The sequence below is a fragment of the Ceratotherium simum genome, chromosome 12, assembly GCF_057802395.1.
Source record: "Ceratotherium simum simum isolate JZ-2026a chromosome 12, ASM5780239v1, whole genome shotgun sequence".
NCBI lineage: Eukaryota > Metazoa > Chordata > Mammalia > Perissodactyla > Rhinocerotidae > Ceratotherium > Ceratotherium simum.
This window is the reverse complement of record NC_141911.1, coordinates 40,256,270-40,268,376: the sequence shown is the minus strand read 5'-3', so window position 1 is coordinate 40,268,376 and position 12,107 is coordinate 40,256,270. Positions and strand designations below refer to the sequence as shown.

At 35.5% G+C, this 12,107-nt stretch overlaps 1 protein-coding gene across 3 annotated transcripts in view; it reads left to right on the top strand.

Moving 5' to 3' along the window:
* Nucleotides 1-12,107, top strand: part of HHIP (hedgehog interacting protein) — a 92,002-nt gene that overhangs the window by 73,322 nt on the left and 6,573 nt on the right. Inside the window, exons 12-13 of one of the 3 annotated variants that reach the window (XM_087437571.1) lie at nucleotides 9,114-9,262; nucleotides 11,828-11,952. In XM_087437571.1, the coding sequence (XP_087293697.1) occupies nucleotides 9,114-9,262; nucleotides 11,828-11,952 (274 nt within the window). Of the gene's footprint in view, nucleotides 1-9,113; nucleotides 9,263-11,827; nucleotides 12,106-12,107 lie in introns of those variants that run through there. The other 2 variants (XM_014780179.2, XM_004420878.3) reach the window with 2 other exon arrangements.

The following is a 12,107-nucleotide window of genomic DNA, read 5'->3' as shown; positions in this document are numbered from 1 at the left end:
ATCAGTTCTGTTTAACCTTCACATATGTCTCAGGGAGCCTCAGGCAGCTCTGCCATCCTCAAGAAAGTCATGCATAATAGAGAGGCTTTAGCCCAATAAGCCAGTCTAGTCCCAATTCATCAGTCGAAGTTTTATGCAAGTGGCCCCCCTAGGTTGATAAATCCCCACGGTGCCTGTTGACCCAGCTGCCAAGTCCTCTTGCTGCAGGCGGTGTTTTCATGGCCACCCTGACAGTAATACAAACTGTTTAGCAGCTCCATTGACCTTTCAGCTATTAACAGGGACACAGGCTCCACTAGGGACCAGTTTTCAAACATGACAGAATTTCTTAACACTAGAGGTCATGAACAAGTATATGCCCTATAAAAATCCATTCAGCATGGTGGATTTGAAGTCTAAAAGACAAGGAAGCATGTTCCACATTTTTGCTATTATTATTTTTCTACATATCCAATGACTGAAAATGGATATATACTTATCTGCCAGCTTATATTTTATTCTTAGTGTACTATATTTTATGTTGTGGTACACAATACCTTTTTAACTAACAAATCCTTTCTAAGCTACCAGATGCATCTGAAATTTTAAAAATATATTACAAAAGAATGGGATAAGATCAAAGTCAAAACTTCCAATGAATGGATGAGCATGCATATCTAATATATGGTCATGGCCTAAATATAACTAGAATGTTATTCATACTTTACCAAGATTTGTGTATGTGCATGTGTGTTATGCACACACACTTAAACATACTCTGGTAATCCATACAATGCAATGTAGAGGCATCACCTATTTCAAAATAAATAGAAAATATTGTATGATGATTTATAAAAAAAAATTTATCTAGATGACCATGTTATTTTAAAATGCTTATGTAAGGTTTCTTATGTGTGTATCCTATTTCCTGGAGATGTGACATATGACCATAGCATTCAAAGGAATTTTCTGCTTTATACTAATTATAGTCTCTCTTAAACTATCAATTTTGAATGTTGGAATATCAGTTCCTAGAGTAATTGTACAGATTGCTGTGAAAACTTCCACTTACAAATGGCATTTGTTAAAAAGACATAAAATAAAGAATATGAATAATGAAGAATGTATTCTTCAAAATGAGAATCGTTTAAGACTCAAAAACTCTTAAAAGCTTTTCTTTTTAATTCCTATGTTTCTCCCCACAATATATCATCAGATATTGTGATAGAGATAAAGGTAGATTTAATCTTGCATAAAACAGCCACAAAAATGTGTAAAAAGATGTTTTCTAGAGGAAGGTGTACTTAGAAAAAAATACATCTCAGCATTGTTTTTTTTTTGCTAATTCATTTTAGCTGAGTTAAAAAATCTGTTGCTTAAATGAGTTTTTTTTGTCGACATTGACAAATCAATCAAAAATATGTAACATTAAAATTTGGAAATTTGTCACCCTAATAGTTTTCAAAGAGAATTTAAACTGACATTTTTGTGCTCTTTTAAAGGACAGAAACTTGTTTCAAATTTTTCTTCCCTTGTAAAGCATTTAGTGATATTTAAAATTTCCGCCTTTATATGATGTAAAATTAATACACTGGTAGATCTACAGCTTTATAAGTGGGAATAAGATTTATTTTTTTAAATGATTTCTAAAAGAAAAATACTGTAGGCTTTAAGTCTTTTGAATCATGTTGTAATCAAAGTGTTATTTAAAATGCCTATTACAGACATTTCTTATGTGGTGTCTAACATTTTTGTCAATTATGGTTTATGAATTAAGTTTTTAAGTTGAAAAATTGATTTTGGACATAAAATTCTGAACAGAATATATTTCCTTTATATTAGGAAGCAACAGCATTGGCTTTTTATTGTACCTTAATTTTTCAGTTTTTTTTTTAATCATATCAAAGTACACTTACATTCCAAGATTAAATCAGGAGATTGAATCAGTCTACAAGAATCTCTTGCATGTCTCCTGTGTTCAAGATACTGGATTATATGCTATGGAGGGAGAATATAAATGAGAACTTAGTCCCATCCTCCACAGAGCTTATTTTCACTTTAAATCAGGTGATTGCTCACATTAGCAAAAACGTAAATAATATTATCTGAGATAAATAACACTTTGGGACAAAAAAATTATGCCAGAACATTGTACATTATAAATTGCCGAATTAGTGGGCCAGAAGGCTGTGGTTACTGAGGTGGGCAAAACTCGGTGATTTGGCTTTCTGGTCCAGTGTGATTTTCTTTAACTCTAATTAGCTCAGGTATAAAAGAGAATGATGACTGCATGACATGGAATTATGTAGCTTTTCAAGCAAGTAATATAGCCAGAATTATAAGAAAAGCAACAAACCCTGAGCCTGACTGTTATACATGCAGAAGGAGCCTTCTCAGCTGAGTGTTAAAATGGAACATAAATGCCTGCGCTGGGTTTCCCTCCCCCAAGAGACATTCCTCCAGCTTTGCCTGGCTCTCTGCAGGCTGCCCTTCCTCCTGAGTTCAAAGCTTCCCTTCCATCGCCATTTTGTTCTTGTGTGTTTCTAATCTCCCCCAAGGCAGCCTCCAGCTACTGCCATCCTGCTCACAGGGTTGCACAAACTCTCTCCCAAGGTACCTTGTTTTTGTTAGTGCTTTAGTTACAAAGTTGCGTAGCTCTTGAGGAGTCTGCCTCAATCCTATTTTCCCTATAAGCCTTATTATTTTTAATATGTAATTCTGTAGACTACAGGATTTTTTAGGAACGTGTACATTGAATTAAAGTGGAAACACCTATTTTTCTATATTCACCACTAATAATTAGAGTAGACCAGTTTCTTGAATTTCGGACATTGCAAACAATATAACAAACACCTAAGGCAATTTAATAAAATTGGACTTTTTTTTTTCTAAAAGCAGATGACATTATCATCTAGTTTTATTAAGCTTTTCTCCTAGGTTTTCTCTTTAAGGAAATACTTAACTTTTCATTTCCTAATTTTCCCACAAAAATACATAGATTGAGTTAAGCTGATACAGTTGAATGAAGGAGATCCACACGCCCTTTGAGATACTTGTGTGTTGTGGTGGTGGTGTCAGGTTAGTGAGCTTAATAGGGCCTGAAATATAGGTGCCTTGCTCCCTTTTTCCTAAAGTAAGAGCAGCAGTTGAGTGGAAAGAACAATGTGCTAGGAGAGAGTTCCAGACTCTCTGTAATTAGCTGTATGAAAGCCTTTTAATCTCTTTATACATGTTCTGATCTTTTAAATTTGGGAATAACAAGACCAGCCCTGTCTCATGAGGATAAAGTTGAATATGAAATCACTGGAAAATATAAGTGGCTTCATTATTTTCTTGTGTTATCTTTAACCATAGAGCAAAATTTAGTGGATATTTGTGAAAGTTCTGGTCATCTTATTAGCACTAGAGAGCCAAACCCCTGGCTCGCTTCACCAAATCATCACCGCCTCTGCCCTCTTTGACTTTAGCGCCCATAATGCCAATCAATGCTATTTCTGAGTGAGCATGTGCTCAACGTTTAAACCACAGACCTCAAAATGAAGACAACATTGGTCACAGAAAAAACAGACAAGGCCCAGCCCCATTTTTTCAACATGTTTCAGACCAGAGAAATGTGGTAGTCTGAGAAATGAAACATAATGTACATAAATTCAGAGTTATTCTTAAATTTAAGTTTTCTTTCCCTTTATTGCAGTATCAAGGTTACTTAGGACATACGTAAAAAGATATTTCTGCAGCCTACATATGATATAATGCCTTCCTTGACATGGGAAGAACAAAATGAAAGCAGTAGCTCTTAAAACATTCCATTTCTTGGTATACCTCAAATAGTACTTGAAAAATACTGTTCAAAAATGTTTATTGCCATCTGCACTGCCATGAAGTCCCATATGAGACCAATATTGCTTGGTTACCCAGAAATAGATTCCATTTTCTCTGTTCTCCTACCTGGAATATGATTGTATCACGAATGTATGAGATTCCTCACAGCCAAATTGAATTTGTATAATGTATTATCGTTTTACTAGCTGCCACAAAATGGCTATGTGTAGTCACAAAATGTGCTGTAAGTCCGTCGGAATCCAAAATTCTACTCCTCCTGGGTAAACTGACACTGAAAAGAGGAATTCCAACATGAGCAAAAAGAATTTAGTGAACGTGCAGACTAAAGAACACGATCCAGACTAAAAAAAAAATCAATTTGTGTATTGACCTTGGAGAAAGGCACTAAAATGAGTATTTAAAAGATAACACAGCACCTCTGGGGCCAGCCAGGTTGCATAGTGGTTAAGTTTATGCACTCCGCTTCAGCGGCCCGGGGTTCACGGGTTTTGATCGTGGGTGCTGACCTACACACTACTTGTCAAGCCATGCTGTGGCAGCATCCCACATACAAAATAGAGGTAGATTGGCACGGATGTTAGCTCAGGGCCATTCTTTCTCATCAAAAAAAAAAAAGATATAGCACCTCTATACTAGTGCTTATTCCTATACAGATGGGAAACAGTAAAATCTTTAAGCAGACTGTTGTCTTTAAGCAGACTGTTGTCTAAGAAAAACTATAGGATTATTACATCTTCTGAAACTTCCAATGACTCAAGATTTTATAAATGAATATTACTCATGATCTATGTACCTTATTTTACAATAACATGAATTTAAATCTGGATCCCTAACAAAAATTTCAGAATGAGCCCCTTTACATTTTTGTTGAAGACATAATAGACAGATTTCTTCAACACTCACTCTGAAGAGCAGCCCTGCTCAGACAGAATTTATTCCTGTGCTTTCAGATGCACAGAGGACTTCTCATTTATTGCTGTATTTATTCACTTATTAAATTAAATATTGTAAAATTAAAACCATCATAATACCTACCCAAAGATATTCACTGTCGGCCTTAGTAGTCACAAAAAGTCATCATGTATGGTTTGTGTTATAAATTACTTATGCTTCTCAACTTCTTCCTTGATTTCAGGAAAGTATCTAAACCTTTATGCTACTACACAAAACCGGCCAAAGTAGGTTTCTAAGAAAATGTCTTAAATTTCTGAAAACAATGCTTTATACGTTAAAGAATGTTGGGCAGTTTTCTTCACTAGCCCTTTAGTGTTTCGTTACTTGTCATGTGTAAAGGGATGAGGAAATGTGTTTTTCTGATTTAAATTAAGATTGAGGACTATAAAGATAACTATCAACAAATGGGCTCCATATATTCTTAATTACAAACCTAAACATCCTCTTGGGTAAGTTTTCTATTTTGAAAGCTACCTCGGACTTGATTCAGTAGAGCTGAGGGTCCAAAAGTTTAAAAAGTAATTGTTTAAAAGAAGAACAAGACTGTTTAAGCAATTCTTATTATACCTCAGTAAAACACTGAATTTTCCAGTCCAATAAAAGCAAGAATGAAAAGTGAGTTATTCTATCACAGGTATAGTCTCTAGATTTCTGTTTAGATCCCACCTAGCTGTGTATATGTAGTGATTATATATACATATGATGGTCTATTTCAAGGTGACAATAATAATAAAGTTCAAATTTACTTGTTTTATTCCCTTTTCTTTTCTCCTTATTCCTTGTAAAGGAACCCTATTTTTTTTCAATGAAAGGAAGAAATGTCACTAGAACAAAGAGTGAGTAGAGGAGGAATGGTTGGGATCACCAAAAATCTTTATTAGACTTGACCAAGTATACTACCAGAAAAATTAATTTTAATAGATTGACCTAATTCCCAACTAGAGGAGGAAACAATGATATCTCTTTATGTCATGCTTACTTCTCAGCTTGTTATTTATTTACTCTGCTTATAATTAGTGAAAATGCTTCATTCAAAATGAATTTAACCATGCCTTAGAAGAATTTCGTGAGACTTGAGTTAATTTAGGAAATAGAAATACAGGATGTGTTTTTAGTTTTATGCTTATGATATAAAAGTATAGCAATATGATTTCAGTGATATCCCTCCTCTAAAATAGTCTATATATTTCTAATATCTCAATAGCGTAGAAAAGAAACAAACACCGTTTTAAAACTCCCTGTTCTTATGAATTTCATTCATTCATTCAACAGATTTTTAATAAGCATCTTCCATGTACTATACACTCTTCTAGGTCCTGGGAGATACAAGAGAAGAGAGAGAAATGTTTCTCTTCATGGAGTTTATATTCCAGAAAAGAGAAAGTTGCTACGTATGCATTCCATTCAATTTAATAAACATTTATTGAAAGCCTATGTAGTATTTTCCTAGCTCCTATGAATATGAGTAGTTGAAGGAGATAAAATACTTTGGTGGCTTAAATGTCATCTTTCTGTAACATCCTTCAATCCTAAATGAATTACTCCCTCGTCTGTATCCACGTGTTACTTCATGTGCACCTGTCTCATAACCAAGATCACGTGCATTATACTTTTGTGTTTGCACATCTGTCTTCCCCACAGTGTGTCCATGAGGATCAGGACCCTCATTTGTTCTTATCCCCATGAAGAGCACGGTACTTGCCGGAGTAAATGACTGAACTTGAAGAGGATTGAATATGTACCTTTTGCCCTCATAAAGTTTTCATTTCAGTGGCAAAGGGAAAAGGGAGATAGGATAACCCATTCCTTAAGAGAAGGGAAGTCCTATAAGTGATGGGCTATGTTTTATGTAAATTTTCATGTCCTAGAGGATTTATTTAACATGCTAAGTGAGAAATATTATTTGTCAACTTTATAAAAGAAAAAAGAGATTATTTTCCTAGGTACTTAAAAATTTAAGGGAATCATAATGTTTATATATGACATTAAGACAGCCACACAGTCTAATATAAGCTATAGTAGAGATGCCCAAGTATGAATAATTACATCCACAGATAGATAAGCATGTACTAAATCTTAGGGAAAAAACAATTTAGAATTCCCTCTATAATCTGAGTTTTCACGTGTTGGAATGTTTGGTGAAGAACAGCCCAAGCATCTCATTGAAGGATCAGCAGGGAAACAAGAATTAGATACCCTACGCTGAAGAACTGCACTTCAAAATTGGATCCCTCTTTCTCATATCCTCATTCCTTTTCCCAGTGCATATGAATCAACGCCCCCGTGCTTTGCCTCAGACAGGCAACATCTGGTTGTTGTTTAACCGATGTCACGTACCTTCTTCATCTAAATGGTGTCTTCTCTTTAGATTCGTCTGCTCAGGCATAAACCATCTTGTTGAATAGCACAAGAACCACGTGCCTGCATATTTTGCATCACATATAACATGTATCTTTTTGACTCACTCTACTTCTGGGTCTCTTTTCTTGAATGAGTCAGAAAGAGAGTGAACAAGTGAGTAACGAAGAGAAATTGGAAGAATTTCAGCTGCCTGTAAAATTTGAACAGTATCTGTTTACTGAATGCTACTTAGTAAATGATCCCGGCCTGTGACTCAGAAGAGCTTCATGGCTGTGGAAAAACAGCTCTTCTACTGATAAAAAAAAAATGCCACCATCGTTTCACAAACAAAATAAGAATTTTATATGAGGAAGAAATGGAGCAGAGTTGGGTTATTCAAAACAACAATAAGAAGGTGAAGATCATGCCCTCACTTTCCTTGGCATGACCATTTAACTTCACCTTCACCCACCCTGCCCTTACTCTCAGAAAGACTCCCTTGGGGTACACATGGAAAGTATTTGTTCATGTTTTCTGAGTGAAACTATGGAATGCCTTAAAGATTCACATAAATTGACCAGTTCTAGATTTAAATAAGAGGTTGAATAGATTTACAAGAGTTTTCCCTTAAGTTGTCACATTAGTTGCAAAACACAGTCCTTTCAACATAGAATGGGACTTTTATTGGAAAGAGGAGCTAAAGGAGTCACTATATATTTTTAATATGGTTTTGAGTCAGTGTAGAAACAGCCTGAGGTCAGGCCCCAAATTATTATCACTGTTCATCTTGCCGTAGGGGCATAACAAGATAACGTATCTCAAGAAAACTGGGTCTACAGGGCCTAATTATTTGCTTCTCCCAGAAAGCTATATCATTTACCTCTTGTGGTGGTTTTGACCTATAATTATCACCTTCTTTGTTATGGTACTTAAGGAGTCCAACTGCCCTGGCCATCCTAATGGTGCTGATTTGACTGGTGATGAAGTGTTTGTTTACATTCCTTAACTGAAAAGAGCCTTCTCACACACTGTGGCACAGGTAACAGTGACAGATAGAAGCATACCACTACACATTTTTTCCCAAAGATTAGGTAATGAGCAGTTGTGACCATGATTCCAGCCTGACCCAACTCAAAAGACAGCCTCTTATTTCAAAAACAGTAAGAACCATAAAAATCTTCTGGAGGGCTCTCAGTCCCTCTGTAAATGATGGCAATTGTAGAGCAAGGAAAACAGTCTGACTTTTTACTTGGCAGATAAGATGTTTCTGTTTGCTACTATTAGCATTCTTTTTCTTTAGAGCAGGACAAAATCAAATTATAATATATATATAAATCTGTATATACACATATATATGTATGTATATAAAATCTCTCTATATATGGATCATTCTTTGCATCAAGAGTTTAAACTTTGAGTCAATAGTATACACACATAGATATTATGATGTCCTTTCAAGAAAATCAATCTGAAAAAAGTATCTCAAGAGAAATGTAAAATTAAACCAAAATTGATTCCCAAGCTTTTTAGGCTCCAAGTGTTCATTTTGATGAATGCCTTCAGCCCTGTAATGACGCCAAATATGCCAATAACAAGTGAAATCTATCTCAGATACTATTCCTAAAAGCTTTTGTGGGTCTGGATAAAAGGTTTTAAAATAGCTATACATCTTTGTTTTTAAACTTGTAATTACTAGAAATTCTTAGCCACCAAAATAGCAATATAATATAATTACATTTTTAATCAATGAGTTCTGATCATGATAAAGTTTCTTACAATGTTAATATGTTCCTTTTGGTTCAAAACTGGTTAGTTTGTTTTCTCATGAGTGTGTTTTCTATTCTTAGAAGGCTGTCGACCTTTCTGACTGAGTCACTTAAAAGAAAGGTCTCTTTAGAAAGCAAGAGATATGCTTTGTAATCTACAAAATCACTAGATTTCATTCCAATATTGATTTTCAACCAAAATACACTTTCAACTGTTGTCTTTTGATGCAGACCTCTAATGCCCGAGGAATGCAGAGCCACGGTACAACCTGCCCAGACCCTGACTTCGGAGTGCTCCCGGCTCTGTCGGAATGGCTACTGTACCCCCACGGGAAGGTGCTGCTGCAGCCCAGGATGGGAAGGGGACTTCTGCAGAATCGGTGAGTATTTCTGTTCTCCCCGGAAAGACGAGGCATGAGGCAGCCCTTAGGAACTTGAGAACTTAACATCAGTTATTTCTTCTAGAATTATCTAGTGTTCAAAATGGTTTAGACATTTACAATAATCTTACTGCTCAGTCTGTTTCTGAACTTGTAAATGAAATCCTTCCCATTTTCGTAAACAAACTCATTTGTATAAGTTAATCATAAACATAATTGAGTCCTTTCACAGAGTAAAAAATGGAAACAGCACAACCAGATCATCTCTACCGGCTCTCAGTCCTGGGTTTGAGATTTCACACCAGCCAATGACTTAGTGTTAGCAAACCCTCTTTCCAAGTGCCAGCATTTTCCAGACACCCCATAAATGCCCTCCCTAACTTTACTGCTTGCTTTCTTGCCACAGTGCACTAAAAACAGGGTTTTTCAGAGGGTCTTACTAAATAAAAGGGGAAAACGCAATTATCTGGAGGCGTATTATGAGATTTTTTAATTCTTTTCGCCACTCCCTTATGAACCATCAACTGGGTGTGCAGCTGCTCGGAGAGAGCAAAGGAGATTTATTCCAGGGTTATTCTAGCCTTCAACTTGAGATTTCCTCAGTTACACGCAATGATGTTTAAATTCTACTTCGTGTGAAGAAAATTAAATTTAAATACGTAGAGTTTAAGATGTATATGTTGAAAGTACATTTTCAACAACCACCCTATACATATCTCTTACAAAATATTTTGACCTCTGCTATTTCAGATATTAAAATATGTCTTGCCAATGAAAATTAAAGTCCCAAATTAATATTTAATATTATTCTTAATTCATCAATGCCATCTTTCTTTATTCTAAACATGATTTGTTTCAAAAAATTATAACTCTGATTTATTTACTTTATATATTGTCTAACAAAAAGTAGCCAACATTTAAAGTCACATGTACAGTATATCTTTTAAGCTTAAATTGCTTCAGCACTAATAACATTATGACGTTGATTAATATTATGGTTACAGATCTAGGAAAAAGCTATCATAATTAAAACTCAACAGAAATTAAGTAATTGCATTATTTAAAACAAATGCTTACATTTTAATTGACCTAGTCTGTCTCCCTTTTTGTTAGTTGACAAAAAAATGAGAATCAGTGTTCAAATGCAGTAATGTTCTAATTCCTGATAATATATCTTCCTTCTGCTTCCTTTGATGCCTGACAATATCTATTTTCTCTGCTTCCTTTATGTAGTGTCCATTCTGTTTTATTCCTTACTTTGCATTTTGCCTAACCTCTTAAGTCACCTCAAATCATCAGATAACAATTATTTATTGAGTGCCTTTTAGTAACAGTATATTTAAACTGAGGGTAAACAAATTATTTTGAATATAGGTGGCATTATACATACTATAATAGACAATAATAATAATAATATGTGATATAAATGAAAATAGACACTCTTTGAGTTAACAAGAAGTTTTATTTCAATAAAGTATTTTAATCTATCTACTAAATCAGTTTAAATAGTTTAAATATATAAGCTAAAACAGAACCATTTTATAAATGTAATATATTCATGATATTTTTGACCCAAGCAAGAATTTTATTCATATAGTCACGTAATTGACTCATCTCCCTCAAATTTAAAGGAGAAAATAGTCTATTTTCTTCTTGTTCTTTCCTTTCCTTGTGTCAGCCACAGACCCCTGGATTTTGGTTAATGCGTATGAAAAGGTTAAAATAACCCTGTTCCCTGAAAGTATGAGGACATGTATTCAAGGAATTTGATTCTGTCTACAGTGGCTGCACACCCCAGATTTATTCTATCAAAGACAATGAACTTATATAACCAATTATATCTCTCCATCTCATTTTAGCAGTAAATCTTGACATTCCCTACCTATATTGTAGTGGTAAAAATTCTTTCATGAAGAGATTGTGTGCTGCAGAGTAACCCTGAAAAGGATTGCTGAGAACATCTTTCACTGGCCAACTGCGCTGACCCCAGGAAGGGGCTTCAGAGAGTAATCAGAGATGAGGCACACGCTTGTGCACCCACTGGGGGCAAGGAATAGGAGGAATGCAAGGGAGTCCACGTGGTGGATACTCCATCCAACCAAAATTGAAAACCAACCACTCCTTATGTTGCATTGGAGAAGCTGGAGCCACTGGGCCTCCCTCTCTGGCCACGCCCTTCCCACAGAGAGGTCCTACCCTGGAGGAATGGGAACAGAGTTTTGGAAGGCCCTCTGTTGGAAATATCCTAGTGGAGCAGAGGTTTGAAAGAACTGAAATCCTCGTTTTAAATAGAGTCAGTTCCGCAAGGGATTGAAATTGTTTCCCATGATCTCTGCTTCTCTGGAAATGTCTCCCATTGTCTGCCGAGTTCTGGCCCCCAAATAATTGCAGGTCTGAAAGCCTTCTTTCCTTCTTGTATTTATTATTTTTTGGATCATTCTGTGATTAGATTCCTCCTTCTTTCCCTCCCTTCCCTTACTCATCAAATATTTGTTGGCCTCATACTCGGTGCTGTTTCTGACCTACAGAATGAGAGTGTGATTTCATTGCCCTTTTTTCTCCCAGCAAAATGTGAGCCAGCGTGTCGTCACGGAGGTGTCTGTGTTAGACCGAACAAGTGCCTCTGTAAAAAAGGATATCTTGGTCCTCAATGTGAACAAGTGGACAGAAACATCCGCAGAGTGACCAGGGCAGGTATTCTTGATCAGATCATTGACATGACATCTTATTTGCTGGATCTAACAAGTTACATTGTATAGTTTCTGGGACTGTTTGAATATTCCTTCCAATGGGCATTTATTTTTTATCCTGTCATTAAAAAGAAAGACTGTTATCCTGCTACACA